We start from the raw sequence: 18,874 nt of genomic DNA, 5'->3' as shown, positions 1-18,874 counted from the left end.
TCCTGTGCACAGTGTGCCCCTAGAACCAACATATACCCAGCTGATGAGCCTAAAACAACAACAAAACCGGTCCTCGGTTGCTTGTGTTCTGGTTCAGGGTGGACCTGGCTTGTCAGTTTAGTATGAACTGTTCCCATTAGAGCAGGATCAAGACTGATTTGCAAATAGCTGAGATTGATTCCAGAATTCCATCCATCACAGTTTGTATACTATATCAAACCCAGCGTTATGGTTTCCACTCCACTGGCTTCCAGAAGATGCTGGCATCAAAGTTATGATGCACTGCAGCATTCAGAAAGGATTCTGGCGCAAAGGCCACAAAACCTGCAAACGCTGACACCTCAATATCCCCAAACCACAAACCTTCACTCAGCAACCGGCCATCTGAACTCCCAAGTGGGTGAAACAGAGAGGAAGAGCCCTATACAGGTCCTAGGGTTCGCAATGCCCTTCGAACCCTCTTGGCCCTATCTTAAGATCTGAAGCCAATCACAAGCAACTCAGGTACCTTCTGAAAACTGATTTCATAGGGAACGGGGTCTGAGCCGGAAGAGTATCCACGCTCCCTTCCCTCCACTAATCTGTATTTTAGTCATTATTGTAAGCGCCTTGACATAGCCAAAGGCAAAATAAAGCACTTTCAAAATATGTAAACAAATACATCAATGATCAAAAAGGCACCATTGGCACTGCCAAGGTCAGACTAAACAGGCCTACCCCTGCCAGCGCCACAGGAAGCCGCTGCAGCAGTCTCATGGTATGGAAAGCAGCACAAGCGATGCCAATGCTAGACAAGGCGACCTTGGCACTGCCAATGAAAAGCTACCGCAAGCCCCCAGGTGAGTATCTCGAGACAACAAACAACAAGGTCTGCTCCACCGAGGAGTGATTTTAATGTCAGCAGAGCAGCACTTGTTTGCCATTTTAAATTCATACACATAACCTGAAATCATATTCCAGAGCAGAAAAAAAGGTGTTAAACTAGCTTCTCCTTGACAGGTTGGCTTACAAGCAGCGCGACATATTTAACAGCATCACAACCACCTTCTGGAAAGACTGCCTGAAGAGAGACAGAGTCCCCCGAGTGCCATTCTCCTCTGTCACTCCAGGGAGGGTTGACACTGTGCCAGCCTCCTTTACATACAAACTGCTGCATTAGCTGGCAGCACAGACAGACACAGGAGGGGGTCTGATCTTCACAGGCAGAAAGAGAGCAGGTGGAGCGGTAAACAGTATAGAAGGGGAAAGAGATGTTAACAAGCATTGGGAAAGCCAACAGTGCTTGCTGTTTTCCACAAGCACTGCCAGAGCCATTAGGCCTGGCTTGAAACTGAAAATGCTGCCTGTTGTGTACAAAAGACAGGGCATCGATACAAGCACACACAATTGTTGTCTGGAGCACGCAGTCCATCACGTCTACACATCTCTCTATCCAGCTGTAATCTACTCACACCCAGTAACTACATTCCAATGCTGGCACATAATGCTCACACCATTACCTAGCAACCCCACAACAGGGAAGGAACATGACACATCCCCCTCTTTTCATTAGAAAAAACACAATAGAACAAAACCAAGATAAACATTAAAGGTTCTATACAAGGTGATACATTGAATTCTATACAAGGTAATGTGTGACTTCAACTTTGGACCCGGGAAGGAGCCGTCTCCACGCACTGTGCACAAGGTTCATGAACCATGCCCTTATCAAGGAGGTCCTAACCCGACGCAGTACAATGCACTTCGAATATTATGTTTCTTCTACAATGACACTATAGAACCATCGACGCATCATGCTATTTACATTCATTCGTAGCAATTGGGGAACCAGGAATCACAGATCTCCACTAAGCTTTTAGCTACTTTGTGCCCTGATGAAGTTCAATCCTTATTTAACGAAACATGTTGGCTGGAGCTCATGTTGTCTGATGACGTTTAAAATAAAAGATTGCCTTACGTAAAGGGATTGGACAGTCTTACTTATTGGAAAAGACATCTGGGGAGTGCACCACACCACGTTTGTACAAGGTAATGTGATGTACCTGTTGATCAGCCAGTGTGAGTGTGGTGGAATGTTGGATGTCTGTGAGAGTCAGTTGGAGTGTGGGCTGGGCAGCAGGAAGGCTGCTGCAGGTGATGCTCGTCATTGTAACTACTTAATAAACCATTTTACTTAATCTACACCTGGACAACTGGACATCATTTATATTACAGCATTATGCAATGGAATTCTAATAACAAATAAATGATCCAAAAGGAAACAATCTAAAATAACAACAATATCATTTAGAAACATGAGCATCTACAGCTTCACATGCATAATCTGCCAAGCATTTAGGAGGTCTTCTTGTTCTCGTCCCCTCATTTCTTACACCATTCCCACATCCATCCCACATCCATCCACAGAAACTTCCTGCCTGTTTTGACCATCCACAACTTCCTCACTTACCTCCAAAGAAACGTCCTGGCTGTTTTGACCATCCACAACTTTCTGTTCAACACCATCCACTTCCGTATCACCATCCCTGCTTACACTCCTCTCCCCTCCATCTAGATGAACATCTAGATTAACATCTGATTGCAACCACCAAATATTATCAAAACTACATGTAGGAAACTCTTTCTACACCTCCTTGAAACCTAAAGCAACTTGTATCAAATTCCAAACTTTTCCACTCCTAACTCTAACAGTATTGTGGTTAACCTCCACCACCTCCTTTGGTTCGCAAAATTGACTATCTCCCTTCTTGACTTTGCCAGGCCTCTTTAAATGAACCCAGTCTCCTACTTCAATGCAGACCAGCTTGACTCCATGTTTCTCTTCATAATACTCTTATTTTAGAATGCCTTTCCATCAACCTACTTTGAACTGACTCCAAAGACCAGTGTTAAATTCCAGTATCATGCAGCCAACCAGGATTATATTTTGACCTGGGTTACCCCCTCTGATAATCACAAAGTGAGATAATCCAGTAGCATAATTTTTATTCATCTGTATGCCCAAACAGTCTTACACAATTGTACTTCACAATGCACACTATTCAAAAATGCAGAATGCATGACCCCCTTGACAACTTGGTTAAAACTCACAACACCACCACTTCCAATGGAATTACACAAGGAAGTAATTCTGTGTCCCACCTTCCTGAAGTAATCCTTTGCTACATATCGACATGAATTTTACACCGTTGTCACTAAGCACAGAATTTGGTAAGCCCTCTGAGACAAATACCTTATCCATAAACTCTAACACAAAGCCTCTATCAATTTTCGCAACCAACTTTACCATCTTGAAAACAAATTCAAAAGCACTATAACATACCTTTGGTCCACACCAACTGGACCAAAAAGGCCAGTGGCGACAGAATCCCATGGATATCTAGGAAGGCAGCCCTCAGACATTGGCGCTCGCAAGGTTTGTAATGTTCTATATGCAGAAATACAAGTCTTACAATTCATCACCTACCTCTCATTTTCAGCATCCACCCCTGGCCACCAGAACAGATCTCTCACCACATTCTTTGTCCTTACAATTCCAAAATGGCCATTAGGACATATCGACTTACATAAACCCTGAGGAGGAACAATTCTGTCCCCTCTCAAGATAGTATCATTATCCACAGTCAGTTGCGACCTAACCTCCCAAAAAGGTCTGAATTCGGAACTAAGGGCCTGATTACGATAGCGGTTTTCCCGCATCCTCCGGGCCGGCGGAAGCCACCGCCGGCCCGGAGGATGCGGGAAAACCGCTGCGGACTGAAAAAGTCCCCCCGCCAGATTAGGATGGCTGGGGGATCGTTTTTCAGTCCGCAGCTTTTCCGCCGCGGTCGCCTTCCGACCGCGGCGGAAAAGCTTTAACATGGCTGGCGGTGTCTATCAGACACCCCCAGCCATATTATGATGTCTGCGGAAAGATGCCTTTACACGGCGGCATTTCCGCCGTGTAAAGGCATACGGATTCGTGTTTGGGGGCCCGTTGCGGGCCCCCAGGGGTGAAGGGGGGGCGGGGGTGCACATGGGGGGTACCTATGGTACCCCCCTGCATTTGCCTGCACAAAGCGGCAGGCACCGCGAGGTGCCTGCCGCTTTGTGCATGCAAATGCACAACTCACATTTTTATCATTGCGGCGGGTGCTGCTTGAAGCCGCCGCAATGATAAAAATACAGGATGTGACCGCCAGGGTGGCGGTCACATCCTAATTTGCACGGAGGGACCGCCGGTGCCCCTGCGGACGGTCCCTCCTACTCTATGGTGGCGGACGGACTCAGGTCAGTCCGCCATCATAATCGACCCCTAAATGTCTTCTTGTTAGCCCAATTACACTGAATGCACTCACTAACTTGTTTCAGCGCTTCATCAAAAGCTCTAATGTGGTTTAAAGCCCACTTACCTGCATCGGTTTCCTTCTCAATTGCAAGATATTTTTCTTCAGTTGGAGTTAATGCCAGAGAGGCAAAGGAAACAATAAATTCCTTTCCATACTTGTCTCTTTGGGATAAAACAGCTCCAATCCCCTTTCCACTGGCATCGGTAGTGATACAACTGTCCAAATGAGGGCCAAAACATTTGAAAAGCTTGCACCTTGTCGATGGGCGAAGTGATCAACTCAAATTCCTCCAGCAAGAGGTAGACCATTCAAACGTCACCTTATTTTTTAACAATTGTCTCATATGGAAACTCCTTGCTGCAAAATTTGGAAAACATTTTTAACAAATTTCATCAGGCCTAAGAAGGACCTAAACTTGTCCTTACAACTTGGAGAGGGAGCTTCTTTGATATCATTGACTACAGAAGCCTTAGGTTTAAAACCTTCCAACCCGATCTCATACCGCAAGTATGATACTACAGCAAAATTGTATTTGGCATGTTCTACAGTGAGACCATTGTTGACTTTCCTTAACCTGGCATTGTGAACATTTCTATCTTCCCCAAACACCAGAATATCATCCTGGAAAAATCTAATTCCAGGTTCTTATCTAAAGAGATTAAACATTAGTCTCTGAAAGACAGTGGCCATGGACGTCTGGCAAATGGTGTAATAAAAGCCGTGTATTTCATTGAATCCGGTTTTAGGGAAATCTGGTGGTATGCGGCCGACAAATCAATAGAGGAAAATAATTTAGCACCTTTTAAACTACTCACCATCCCATTAAGCTTTGCCAACAGAAATAGGGTCAATCTCAATATTATTGTCGAGATGGGGCAAATCCACACATAGGCGAATCTTTCCGTTGCTACGTTGTGCCATAACTAACGAAGAAACCCTTCAGAACATTCAATAGGCTTCATAACCCCAATAGAACAAGCCTCTCTAATTCAGGGGATCCCTCCTCATAGCATAAAAGGGATGTTCCTAACTTTATGCGCTTTAGGTTCAGAACTACCTTTAAGAACAATCCGGTGTTCAAAATCCTTCAGGTTTCCTAAGGTTGCACTGAACACCTTCAGAAACTGTCGCAACACTGTGTTACCAGCATTCAATACCTCATCCACAACTTCAACTTGGTTGTTGCTGTTGGGGTACAAAATGGTATGTCATTTACCTTGATCAACCCAAGCTAAAACAGGTGGACCTTCTTTTGCACATGCACTCTTTCCTCTGAATTTACATGTAAACCATCTTTACCCTAACATATCGATCTTTTCTCCAGAATAACCCTGAGGTTGTATACCCAGTTCACATAAACTTCCTCCAACCCTTCCAACAAATTTGCTCCTCCACAGAGCATCATTAATAAAGGTATATGCTGAGCCCGAACCAGCCAACATTTCGATTCCAACGCCAACCACACTTAGCATGCATTAAGGATTATTCAGGGTGACTTCTCCTCCTATGTTGAGAATCAGCTTGTTGGAGGGATTCAGAGCATCAGATCTGTCATAGTTGTACACCAATTTTTCTTCATTGTTTTGCCCTCCATCCTCATGTGTGCATTTCACACCACTTCTCTTTTTCTTTCACACTTTGGCAAAACGCCCAATAATACCACAGCTGTTTCATTTGTGTTTGAAAGCCAGGCAATTCTTGTTATACGTCAAATGGTTCCTGCTTTTGCACTTATAACAACTTCCTCTGACCTCAGACATTAGCATTAGATTTAGGATAAGCATTGAAGGACTTAATTGTGGATTTTGCATTGATTTTGGTAAGAACCTCAATTTCTTTCCCTTTAATGAAAAACTTTGTAGCACATCTTCCCAATAGTTCACCCTTGCACACAATATTTATGACATTATCAAGGGGGGAAATCACCATGGGCAAACACAAGGAGATGATGGACAGAGCGCTGAAAAAGTTCAGACACTCATCCCCAGTCACAGATCTGCGTTGAATCCATCATTGTTCTTTAGCTCACTTTGCCACCCCAGTTCAGACCCAGCTATATGCAAATCAGTCTTGACCCTGTACCTAATGGGAAGAGTCCAGCCCGAACTGCTAAGCCATGTCTTCCCTGGACCGGAAACAAGCATCCTGGGACCGGTTTCGGGGTAACAGCCCTCATCAGCCAGGCTATCTTGAATCCAGTAGCAAAGTGAGCAAGGGATCCACATCTGGGCATACCCGGCCAACCTAGGGCGAACAAAGCAAACACAAGGAGATGATGGACGGAGCCCATAACCTCTCTTGCAAGGCTTGGTTGATAGTATGCATAACTAACTTGTCTCTAACTGATGCAAAGACTCTCCCTCATTTTGCTTGCGCTGGAGATATTTATACCTCATTACGCCAATACACACTTTAGTTGCAAAATACGCGTCAAGATCCTTTAATGCCGCTAGTAAGATATTGCAATCTCAAAAGACAGGAGCTTTAGACATTTGATTATACACTTTCAATCCATATGGACAAAGGGAATGTAATAAAATTATTTTCTTTTGTACCGCTGGCATTTTTTCAGATTCATCTATAGCAGCAATATAGTTCAGGAAATAATCTTTCTATTCTGCCCACTTGAGAGAGGGTTCGCATCCTGAAGGCCAGAAAGCATGAGGTGTAGAAATGGAAAAGCTCTGTGTAGCCATAATTTCCATCAAACTCGGATGAACTGAAGAACTCACAAAGCTAAATCTTAAATTAGTCTTGGAGTAGTGTAGTCAGCATTCATGCAGCGCTGTGATACAGCTGCACTAGGGGGCATATTACCAAGGCAGGCAAAATGAAATTATCGATACGGCCGCAAAGCGGCGATAATTTCATCACCCTATTAGCAAGCTGTCGCTAACATCAGTTAGCAATAGCTTTGAGGTGATAGCGAGCGGTTTGGGGCCGCTCTGCATGTCAACGATATTTATCGCTAATGACATGCAAAGTGGGCGTACCCAACCTGTTAGCGACTGAAAGCAAGCAGTCGCTAACATCGCTATCGCCTATTATCAACGCAGGCGTAGTGATAAAAAAAATTCGGCTAAGCGCAAATATTGCAGAAAATGAACGCCTGCTCAGACCAGATCTTAACCTGTATATCCAATGGGAGGTGGAAATTCAGGTTAAGAACCTATTGGCGTTAATGCCTGAATATGGCTGGATTTACAGCGATATTCACACATTAAGCCGCTATCGCCGGAAATGTTATCGCATTTGAGATGAACGTTGCTAATAGCACGTTATCTCTGCGATAAAATCCGGCGATAGAAATAATTTCGCTAAGCTTATTTAGCAATAAATATCGCTCGTTGTTGATAATATGCCCATAGAATTCTTCAGTCAAATAGTACATTTTAGAAAATTAGAAAAAAAACCTACTTCTGTTGTTTGTTTTTCCGACTTAGTGCCCCAATAACTGTTGCAAACAACAGTGCCGCTCCGATATGCCGAAGTGCTGCTGTGACAGAATGGGAAGATTTCCCAAAATGGCATCACGTACAGTCATGTACTGTACCAAAACCTTACGTCAGTTGAGCATGCGTGGACATACGTATGATGACGCCTGAAGCTACTGATGAACTCACAGCTGGATCTCCGGCTGCGAAAGGGCGGAAAACCAGGCACAAGGATGGCAGTATCAGGAGGCAGCACGGGGATTCTCGGAACGAAGGGCAGATGTATCGAAGGTTTCCACCCATTCTGTGTCTATGGGAAAATGTGTTCATACATATGGCTCTAAGACGGCTGAGTCTAAAAGGCAACTCGCTAATGTTTCAAACGAACACAAAGAGGTTATCGTTTGTTGATATTCAAAAGAAAGTACAACATGCGTTGAGTTTCAAGACATCACCAATAAGTTGGTTAAAATAAAATCCAGCTTAGTAGCTGCACCACGTGTAGGTTGCAAAACTCCCAAAGCCAGTGTATCAATTCCCGTTGCCTCAGATTGTTTCCGACTGTTCACAGCTGACACTGTTTTGCCATTAACTGGAATTGCAAAGCCTAACAGAGGCTCGAGGTGCAATTAAATCATCCAGAGATGCAAACAGTTTCCATGAACACCAGCTCTTATTTCCTCTTCAGTGTTCAAATTAATCTGACCAAAAGTGCATAGTTTCTTATGTGCACCGTACAATTTCCTGATGCAGACTTTGGCTGCACCAGGTTCCTTAAAATACTCGCGTGGGTCAGGCTTCAGACAATCATAGTTGTGTACAAACAACAGGACATCAATACAAGTACACACGTTTATTGTCTGGAGCCGCACAGCCCATCTCTTCTACTCATCTCTCTATCCAGCTGTAATCTACTCACACCCAGTAACTACATTCCAATGCTGGATTGAAGCCCTCGCACCATTACCTAGCAACCCCACATCAAGGAAGGAACATAATAATGTCGACCTATCAGCTTTGGCAATATAGCTTAAGGAGTGACATCAGTACAGTTTGAGTGATTCTTGGCAGCAGAGTACCTAAAAGGTGTTCTTGTGCTCCCGAGCACCCACCTCCTGCGGCTTCGCTCTCTGGGTAATGAGGTGGCATGGTTATGCCTTTGATCTATCCCTGGCATACATTAGGACTCTCCCCCGGTGCCTACCAGCGAAACCATTACCCTCCTTCTAACAAAACACAATGGCTCAGCACTCCTCCACAATAAACAATAACAGTGATATTCAAAATAATGATTTAAAGAATCAGTTCAGTAGGACTTAAAGTTTTCTTTTTCTTTTATTCAAAATCTTCATACAAAGCGTAGCCAACGCGTTTCGTCCAGAGGACTTCTTCAGGGCAAAAAGTACATCCACAATTCGAAGCCGACATCGGGGTTGAGGTGACGCACTGCTTAAATACCGGCGAATACAGACGCCACAAAATGATCCTTCCTGACTATCAATAAAGATGAATATGCAAATTTGAAGGATTGGCCTGTTCTATTAAAAATAAGGTGATTATTGTCACACACACTGGAAGTTTGGAATAATATATTTCTGGAACATACTCAACATAGTCTCCGTACTTTTTGCCCAGAAGAAGTCCTCTGGACGAAACACGCTGGCTACGCTTTGTATGAAGATTTTGAATAAAAGAAAAACTTTAAGTCCTACTGAACTGATTCTTTAAATCATTATTTTGAATATCACTGTTATTGCTTATTGTGGAGGAGTGCTGAACCATTGTGTTTTGTTGCAAAGTTTTGGGCATAGCCCTTGGGAGTCTAGGGGTATCTGACTTCAGGTTCCTGGCACCCAGAATTCTCCAAAATAAATAGACCATAAACGTTGGATAAAGTGCAGTCATTTTTTAGCATGTTGCTCTAGTGTTCTTAACTATCCTCCTTCTGCCCTGCAAGCGGATGATAAGCAGATGGAATGTTGTACCACTCCACTGCTCAGGCATTTTAGGAGTTGGCAGAAGTTGGGAGGTCACGTCTTGTGACTTACACAGTTATGGGCTCTTGATGAACACTGTGAAGCTAGACGAGGAAGTGGGTGCACTAGTTAAGGGCGTACACCCCGTTTAGTCAACCAATGAATGGAAGGCATTCGCAAAGGAGAGCTGGCAGGAGCTCAGGTCTTGCCATGTGCACCCTGAAGCAGTAACAAAGAAGGGACTACTTTGTTCACTTGTAACCATCCATGACATGCTGTTGGTGGATCCAAGCAGCTTTGGACTGCCCTTCCAGCCAATGCTTTAAAGGAGGTTCACCTAAACCAGCGAGAACGCCGCCGCAAGACTGGTCCTCGACCTGCAAAGACACTCCCACATCTCCCAGCACCTGCGCACACTCCACTGGCTCCCCATCGAAGCTAGAGTCACCATCAAGAAGCTCACCCACGCCCTCAGGGCCCTCCACGACACTGGACCAGCATACCTGAGCAGCCAACTCATATTCCAAGCACCCCAGAGGATCCTACGATCTGCCCAGCTCTCCTACACCGTGGTCCCCTGCACCAGAAAGACCAGATCGGGAGACCGCTCCTTCTCCTTCCTCGCGGCCTGAGCCTGGAGCGTCCTGCCACTTCACCTCAGACAGACAACTACGCTCCCCATCTTCGAAAGAAACCTCAAAACCTGGCTCTTCGACAAATCCCCCCACCCTTGATGGACTGGAGCCTGCTATCTCCCTCCTCCCCTCACCCCAGCGCCTTGAGACCCTTATGGGTGAGTAGTCGTGCGTAACAAACGCCTGATTGATTGAATGGCTGAAGAGGGTGACCAAATACCCCTTTCTGTATATAAATTTTCATGCATGTGTGTGCTATGAGGTGTGTGCTGTGAAGTAGTTACAATAGTTCTCGCCAGACGGCTAATACTATCTGTAGCGAGACATGGAAAGGTGTGGACCTCCCTGCAATCAGTTGATGGAAGAGGAGTGCGCCCCCTTCTCTCTCACACAGGAGCCAGGGCACAGCCTGCAAGTCTCCTGCACTCAGAACACAAATCAAGACCTGCAAGGCTACACAGAAGGTCTCCTAAGCTAACCACGGAAACAGCATAGGTACAAGAAGTCACATCAATGAAGAAGCACTACTATACAACAAGCATTGGAAATGCAATAGGGCTCGCATTAAGGAAAGTTTGAGCTATTGGTCTTATAATTTTTTTTTTATTTATGTGTTATTTTTTCAAATAGTTAAATTAATAGCTTTGTCATTTACAATGCCAATAGTTATAACTTTCGTAAATGTGACACCTATAGCATTTGTAATACAACATGTTTTGTATTTACATGACTTAGATTTATTTATATTACAAATAACAATGCTTTTAATTTAATGCACAGCTGACAAATTTGGAATTCGACAATCCACTGCTAACGGACAGGGGGTTAAACGAGATAAAAAGGTATAATTGGCGGGTCAAACTAAAGGACCGAAGAAATAAATAATAATTGTGCAGGAATGTGGACTTTGAGAGTCCTTGCGTTTGTGCATGCTCAGTATTATATTATTCTAAAGCACGGGAGACCCTTTGTATCGGTGGTCAGCTCCTGAATGGTTTGAAAGCTGTGAGCAAAAAAAAGGGGAATTCCGATCACAAAGAGCTCCGAGCTGGCAAGCATCTGAGCTAAATCCACCCCTAACTTTTAGTTATGCAGCACAGGCGGATACAAACAGGAGATCCTGGTCTGTGGAAGTCTCTTACCCTACAATGGCACTGCATGAACGCCGCAGGCGTGATCCTCTGTGCTTTATTTGAAGTGTCAATGAAATGTACAGCGGTGGTATTACTGCACTGTATATACTAAAGTAGATGGCTGCCGGATGTGCATGTGACAACTTTACATATGCAACTGTGTGTGGGCTGCTGTGCTTCTAAAATTTGGTGAACAAGACACAGGTCACTTCCTACGCCTCGCTGAACGCCTGTTCCAAACCAAAAGTCACGAGATAACGAAAAAAATACAGGACGGGCTCCAGTGGCTTGTTTGAAGAGCCATGTGTGGATGAGTTTTACAACACGAACATGAGCCATTGTTAGCCAGAAGTCACACATCCTTTCATATATAAACACAGGGCACAGGCGATCGTGTATACCATGTCCGCTCTGAAAGAACAGCACTGCACCCCACACTCTTAAATAAATGCAACACCGACAACCGCTTCACTCCCACGGAGGACACACAATGTTAGCAAGCCTCTACTTTTCAAGATCTCCTCTGTGTCGAGTCGCCGAAATTCAAGAAGCCCACATGATCACAGCACAAACACCTACATCCTGCAGCAAGCATGGGTTGCCATGGCAGTGTTTCCATTTAGTGCTCTATGCCTATATTGCCGTCAAATGGCGGTTGAAATGCAAAGCTCTATATAGGACTGCTACAGCGTGCACGTTTGTGTGCCGATTAGAGGTTTTTCCTATTATGGGGCTCCCTGTAGAAGGCTACAGATTGAGACCTTACAGCAAGACAGCTTTGAGTGCGTTCAGTGCATCAATGTTTCAGACTTGACATGTTCAGCGTTTCCCTTTCCAATTCCTACTTTCCTGGCCCAGTATGTGCATCAGAGGACACCCTTCCCTTCACGCAACTAAGCTACTGGTTCTCATACGGACATTTGTTTTGGAAAGTAGAGTCACAATAATAAGAAAAAAAAACACCAGTGTACGCTATAACTGATACAAATTCATTACAAACGTTGGTCAAAGAAAATTCATGCAAAAAAATATTTAACTGATGCAAATGTAAAACAAGCATTGGCGCAGCGCGGCAGAAACGAGAGACACGGCCTGGCGGCCTTGAAACTGAAAGCACGGCCTGCCAGCCGTGAAAAAGCCTTTGATGCAGCAGGGGGCAATTAGGGTAGGAGAATGGCTGGGCTGAGGCAGAGCGCAAAGCCTTTGATGCAGCAGGGGCGGAGCGGGAAGAGCTGCTGGCGGCACCAAGCTGACGATTTGATGCTGTGCACGCGCATTTTAACTGATTGCGCTTGCGCAATGAGTTAAAAAGCACATGCACTGCATGGAATCGCCAGTGGAATCGCCAGTGGTTAAACTCTGGATAAGCCACTATAGAGCTTCGCCAGCTATGCGCAAGCGCATCAGCAGGCGAGCCCTAAAAAGGACCCCCAACACAATAATAGGCTCACAGAGGGAGGGTGTCTCCTTTCCTTCCAGGAACCAGTCAGCCCACAAAACTTCCAGACTCGTTCAACAACCCTGACTACGAAACCGTGAGCCCACATGTTGTTACAACGTGGTCCTTACAAAAACAGCATTGTTACATTGCATACCATTACCCCGCAAGTCATACCAACAACTTGAGGAGGGGGGGGGGGAGAAGTGTTGGGTTTAAAATCCAACACCTTCCCTAGTGTCCACACAGACTAGAGCTGGAATAGTAAATTATACTATTCCAACATCCAGCGCCACCCTCCGCAAGTCGTTGTTATGACTTGCTGGGTAATGGTATGCGTTATTACAACGTGGTCATTGTAACAACTGCGTTGTAACAACATGCGGGGTCACGGGCTCTGGGAAAAAGAGGCATATTCCCAGACTCATCACACGTACAGCAAGAGTCTGCAAAGTCACATATCAAAGCTCTCTACAGCTCTTAAGAAAAAAAGGACAAGAAGCCCTATACATCAATATGGTTCCCCGAGAGTTATTGAATCTTGCTCCAAATGAATGCCAAGAGCTGTCAGGATAGTTAGTTGTGCGGCGTTAAGCTGTCTCTGGATAGGAGCAGAAAAGCTCTGCACTTTTTAGCCCAAGCTGATGAGTGTCCTCCACACCATCTGCTGGAGCAAGAGCGAGAGCCTTTTACTATTTACTATCCTTGAGGAGGAAAGGGCTCTGGGCCTGGTTGACTTGCAGGGCACATTTAGCCAGTGGGAGGATAGGGTGGGAAGGGCACCCAGTCTGCCCAAAGCCCTTTGTATGTGGTATCAATCAATCAGCATTGTTATAGCGCAGTACTGTCACCACTAGGGGTATCTGGGCGCTATGGATGCAACATCAGAATAAAGGTCAGAAACAAGCAGAAAGAAGCAAAATAAAGTTGAGAAACTTGGAGAGAGAAGCAAAATAATGGGCAGAACGAGCAGAAGAGGCAGAATATAGATCAGAAACGAGCAGCAAGAGGAAAAATAGAGGGCAGGAGCGAGCAGAGAAGAGGCAGAAAAACGAGAAGAAAACGAGCAGCGGAGGAACAAAACCGAAGGCTGCAGGGTGTAGCGGGACTGCGGGCTCGCTGGACAGGAGGCATGTCGCAGAGGGAGCGGGCACAAGAACCTGCTCAATCCTGGTGTATACCACCCTGGAGCCAGGCCAGATGCCAGTCTAGACATACCAGACGTGGGCATCATGGAGATTGAGATGGCAGCAGAAGCAACACCTCCCTCACTGTGACCCACAGAATTGCACCTCATTGCCCAAGAGACTGCTCAGATTACCCATAGCTGTAGGGCGCCCCCATAATCAAGTAGCCTCAAGGAGAGGTGGACTGGGTATCCTAGACAGCCTGGCATCAGAAATACCCTTGGGGAGTTCAGAGCCATCCTGTGCCTGGGCTGCAGCATCCGGCATCTGTGGGGTCCGCTGGGGTTGTGTAGTTGCCATCTCCCCCTGAATGAACATCGGCGTGGTGGCTGGAAGGTTAGGTACCCGGATAAAGGCGCTACATCGATCTGGTGTCTGTGGTGTCTAGGGTGAGAAGATGGAGGGGGGATATTGTTGCTCACTGTGGTTGGTGAGGGTCGACTCCCACTGACTCTGCAGTTCACACCCTGGTTTGGAGTCGGGTCTGGTGGCTCAGTGGACTAAAGCAGCCACTACAGCGGCCTGTGTTTGACCTCACGGTCACAGGTTCGAATCCCGGTGGGTCCACTCAGTCTTTCATCCATCTGAGGTTGATAAAATGAGTACCATTGAGTTGAGTAACAATAAACATCTGTTATTCAGTGCCAGGACACACATGGGTAATTGTGCGCTTTACAAATACACGTGTTATGTTTTGCTATGTTTGGGACAGTGAGCCCACCGCTTCTCACATACAACTGACCCCTGTCCTGTGGCCCTCGAGCCACACAAGGGGGTCCAGGAGGGACCAGGGCCCATGGAGGGAAAAAGGGAGAAGTGGTGGATTAGAGGGCACCGAATGGGAGGGGTGAGACCAGCTCAATGGAAACAAAGGGGGGGGGGGCGAGAGGAGCTGGGGTGGAGAGGAAATGTGAAGGAGGTGAGAAGAGGAAAGAAGAAGTAACAAGAGGGCGTGAGGGGGGCAGAGGACATAGAGGCGGAAGAACAAGAGTGGCAGAGAGGGTACAGCGAGGGAAAGAGATACAACTTTTGATACAGCACATGTGTAGGACCACCAGTGAACGTAAGGAGGCAGCTTTTAAAGCGCAAGGCGAGGTAGAGAGCAGGAAAAGGGAGCAGTTCCCAAGGCGACCCTTCAAGCAGTCCTTTCGAGGGAACAGGGGAAGGGATCAGAAAGGGGGCCCTAGGCGATTCAACTCAGGGACCTGCAGGCTCTTTAACAGTGGGACGTGCACTTGGGGGAGGGCTTGCAAGTTCGCCCACAGCTGCAGCAAATGCGGAGGACAACATGCAGCAGCCGCATGTCCAACGACCCAAGGATTGCCCGCCGCCCCCCAGGCTAACAGACCAGAGGGACCCCTCTAGTTTAGATAACCACCCCCCCCCAGACCGCCATTTCGACTGACAGGCCCCCCCAACCCAGGCAGGATTATGGCAACAGTGAGATAACGAGCAACAAAGGCCCCTCTCCCATTGTGATACAGAACATGCTGCCACTACTCAGGCGATACCCCCGTGAAAAAGACAGGGTCCTGCTAGCTGAGGGTTTCATAGACCGTTTCAGGATGCCTTACAAGGGCCCCCTGATCAGCAGAGACGCACAGAACCTGAAATCTGCCAAGGACCTCCCTGAGGTGGTTAGCACGAAAGTCAACAAGGAATTGACATTGGGTAGGGTGGCGGGCCCATTCGCTTCCCCTCCCCTCCAAAATTTCGTGGTCTCTCCATTGGGTGTTGTACCAAAAAAGCAGCCAGGAACATACCGACTAATCCACCACTTGTCCTACCCCGAGGGTAATTCAGTTAACGACTGGCTGGAGGAAGGGACTTGTTCAGTGGCCTACTGCTCCCTGGACATGGCGATTGAGATGGTCAGAAGGGCGGGGGTTGGGTCTGGTTGGCAAAGGCGGACATTGAGTCAGCTTTTCGCCTCTTGCCCGTGCATCCGGCCAGCCAGCACCTGTTAGGGTTCAAGTGGGAAGGTCAATTTTATTTCGATCGCTGTATGCCAATGGGTTGCGCAGTCTCCTGTGCCTACTTCGAAGCCTTCAGCTCCTTTTTAGAATGGGTCCTAAACAGCGAGTACGGCATCACCCAAGCAACGCATTACCTGGATGATTTTTTGTTCTATGGCAGGGCAGGTACGCAGGAGTGTGCTGAAGGTTTGCTGGCCTTCGAGACAATGGCGAGGTGCCTCGGGGTGCCACTTGCTCCAGGGAAGACGGAAGGTCCTGCCCAGATACTGACTTTTTTGGGCATCGAGCTGGACACCATTAAAGGTGAATCCAGACTACCTGCGGACAAGGTCAGCGGTTTGAAGCAGGAAATTCGGGCTTTACTGGGCAAGGATAAGGCGACCCTGGGGGCTATCCAGAGCCTCTTGGGCAAGCTGAACTTCGCAGCTCGGGTCATACCAGCTGGCAGAGTTTTTTCCCGCAGGTTAGCGAGAGCAACGTCAGGCGTGCATAAAAAACACCACCTGTTCCGCCTGGGAGCTGGCCTCAAAGCAGACTTGGCAGTATGGGCAGAGTTTCTAGAACACTTCAACGGGTCAGTCATGTGGAGGGCCCCCTGGGTGGACAGCCAAGAACTTTGCCTGTTTTCAGACGCCTCGGGCAGAGAAGGGTTTGGAGTGATCTTGGGCGATGAATGGTGCGCTATGCGATGGCCTAATGCTTGGCGGAAGAAAGGTATCACGGCCAATGTAACTGTCCTAGAGCTGTTCCCCATTGTAGCGGCGCTGCATCTATGGCCCGAAGAGCTGGGCAACAGGAAGATAGTGTTTTGGGTCGACAATATGGCAGTGGTGCAGGGGATCAATGGGTTGTCCGCCAGCTGCCCCTTGGTGCTGAGCTTACTCAGGGAACTGGTCAGGAGGGGCTTGGAGAGAAACGTGGAGTTCAGGGCGCGGCATATTGCTGGGGCAAAGAATGTGGCTGCTGACGCTCTCTCTCGGTTTCAGTGGCTCCGTTTCCGAGAGGCTTGGCCGCAGGCAAAAGCAACGATGACACCATTCCCGGCATCCCTTTGGCGGCTGCTTCAGTGGGGGAGCGACTGAGGAAGATGGGCGAACATTCCTTGGCCCCAGCCACCCGAAAGAAATACAGCTCACAGTTACAAACATTTAAGGTTGTCATTGGGGCGGCTGGAGCAGGGGCCCTGGGGCTTCAACAGCAAGTCGAGACATTTGTGGTTTGGACAAAAGAAGCTGGAAAGACCCACTCATGGGTATGTGGCCACCTGGCGGCCCTGAGACACAACACTAGACTTAACGGGGGACAGGATCCCACTGGGTCTTTCAGAGTGAGGGAAGCACTGCGAGGTTGGGCTCGGGAGGAGGTGCCCATCCCGGACGACAGGGCTCCCATAGATTTCCCTTCCCTGCAGCGAATGATAGACGTCCTCCCCTGGGTTACCAGCTCCCCGTTTGAGGCGCGAATATTCACCACGGCGTTCTGCCTAGCTTTCTTCGGGGCTTTTAGGGTGAGTGAGCTTGTGGCCAAGTCGAAAATGGATGTGACTGGGGCAGCGCTAAGTATGATGGATGTTTGTGCGACTGACGCATTGGCACTCCGTATCCGGAGGTCTAAGACTGACCAAGCGGGGCGGGGCACCACCACCGTGTTGCAGGCGTTGGGGGACCCCAGATACTGCCCGGTTACATCAGTCAGGGAGTTCCTGAAGATAAGGCCAGCGGTGTGTGGGCTATTCCTAATCCATGGGGATGAAGAGCCCCTGACCAGGTTTCAGTTTGATCGCATCATGAGGGCAGCCTTGTCTAAATCAGGAATAGCAGGGAGTGGGAGGAGGTTCTCTAGCCATTCCTTTAGGATTGGAGCAGCGACTACGGCATTCAGGGCAGGCATGGCGCCAGAGGGCATCAAGGAGGTAGGGCGCTGGCAGTCCAACTGTTATCGGCGGTATATCCGCCCTTAGTACGAGAGGCGAAAGTGGTCGCCCTTATTACGAGAAGCTAAAAAGGTCAAGAAGACACTGGTGTCGAACCAAATTGTATATATGTTCTTTGGACCGCTGTTTGCAGTGTCATTTTTAACTTTATAGTAGTGGTATATTACAATGTCATTCGTGTGCAGTGCCCAACAATTAAAGTAAACTTTCACAAACTGGCGTCCTCCTTTCTCCGACAGGCCGGCGTGTGTGGGTGATGGGACATTCGTACGTGGCAAGGTTGGAGCAGTGGGCGGCCCGCAGGGATTGGAACAGAGGCCTCACCCGAACGCAGGTGTCTTGGCTGAGCTCCCCGGGGATGAAATGGAACGACTTAAGGGGGTGCCTGGAACATTACCTGGCCAGAGGTCCACCGCCGCATGTCCTTATAATCCACCTGGGTGGGAATGACTTGGTTTCCTTGGGGAGGAGGGCGTTACTCCAGAATATGCAGTCAGACATCATGGCAATTAGCCACAGATTAGGAGCATGCGAGATTGTGTGGTCCGAAATCGTGCCCCGTAGGGTATGGCGGGGCGCCAGGTCTACCGAGGCAATAGATCATTCCTGCAGGAAGGTCAACAGATCCATGCAGAAATTCATGGAACGTAGGGGCCTGGGTTTTGTGAGGCATGCATTGATCCAGGAGCATATCGCAGGTTACTATGAAAAAGACGGGGTGCATTTGTCCAGGGTTGGCATGGACATATTCCTGTTAGACATCCAGGAAACACTTGCGGCTGTGGGGCGCCATCAGGGTACTCTGAGTGGGGGGCCCTGGCATCGACGGTAGCC

At 47.5% G+C, this 18,874-nt stretch overlaps 2 protein-coding genes across 2 annotated transcripts in view; one reads left to right on the top strand and one right to left on the bottom strand.

Annotated features, from left to right (window-relative positions):
- The window catches only part of MDGA1 (MAM domain containing glycosylphosphatidylinositol anchor 1), a 900,569-nt gene that overhangs the window by 18,177 nt on the left and 863,518 nt on the right, over positions 1-18,874 (bottom strand). The gene's annotated exons all lie outside the window — the stretch shown is intronic.
- LOC147706765 (uncharacterized) lies at positions 760-17,189 on the top strand. The gene is made up of 2 exons (XM_086925085.1): positions 760-839; positions 16,085-17,189. Exons 1-2 carry the CDS (start codon positions 760-762, stop codon positions 17,187-17,189), a joined length of 1,185 nt encoding a protein of 394 aa, XP_086781211.1.

The sequence above is a fragment of the Lissotriton vulgaris genome, chromosome 6 (assembly GCF_964263255.1).
Source record: "Lissotriton vulgaris chromosome 6, aLisVul1.2, whole genome shotgun sequence".
NCBI classification, from domain to species: Eukaryota; Metazoa; Chordata; class Amphibia; order Caudata; family Salamandridae; genus Lissotriton; species Lissotriton vulgaris.
The sequence above is the reverse complement of the archived record's forward strand: the minus strand, read 5'-3'. Positions and strand labels throughout refer to the sequence as shown.

What these genes read in the sequence shown, in the direction of transcription:
- LOC147706765 (XM_086925085.1), top strand. Translation starts at nt 760, where the DNA reads ATGGAAAGCAGCACAAGCGATGCCAATGCTAGACAAGGCGACCTTGGC. An exon ending in AAGCTACCGCAAGCCCCCAG is followed by an intron (nt 840 to 16,084) that starts GTGAGTATCTCG and finishes GCATCCGGCCAG; the next exon opens with CCAGCACCTGTTAGGGTTCA.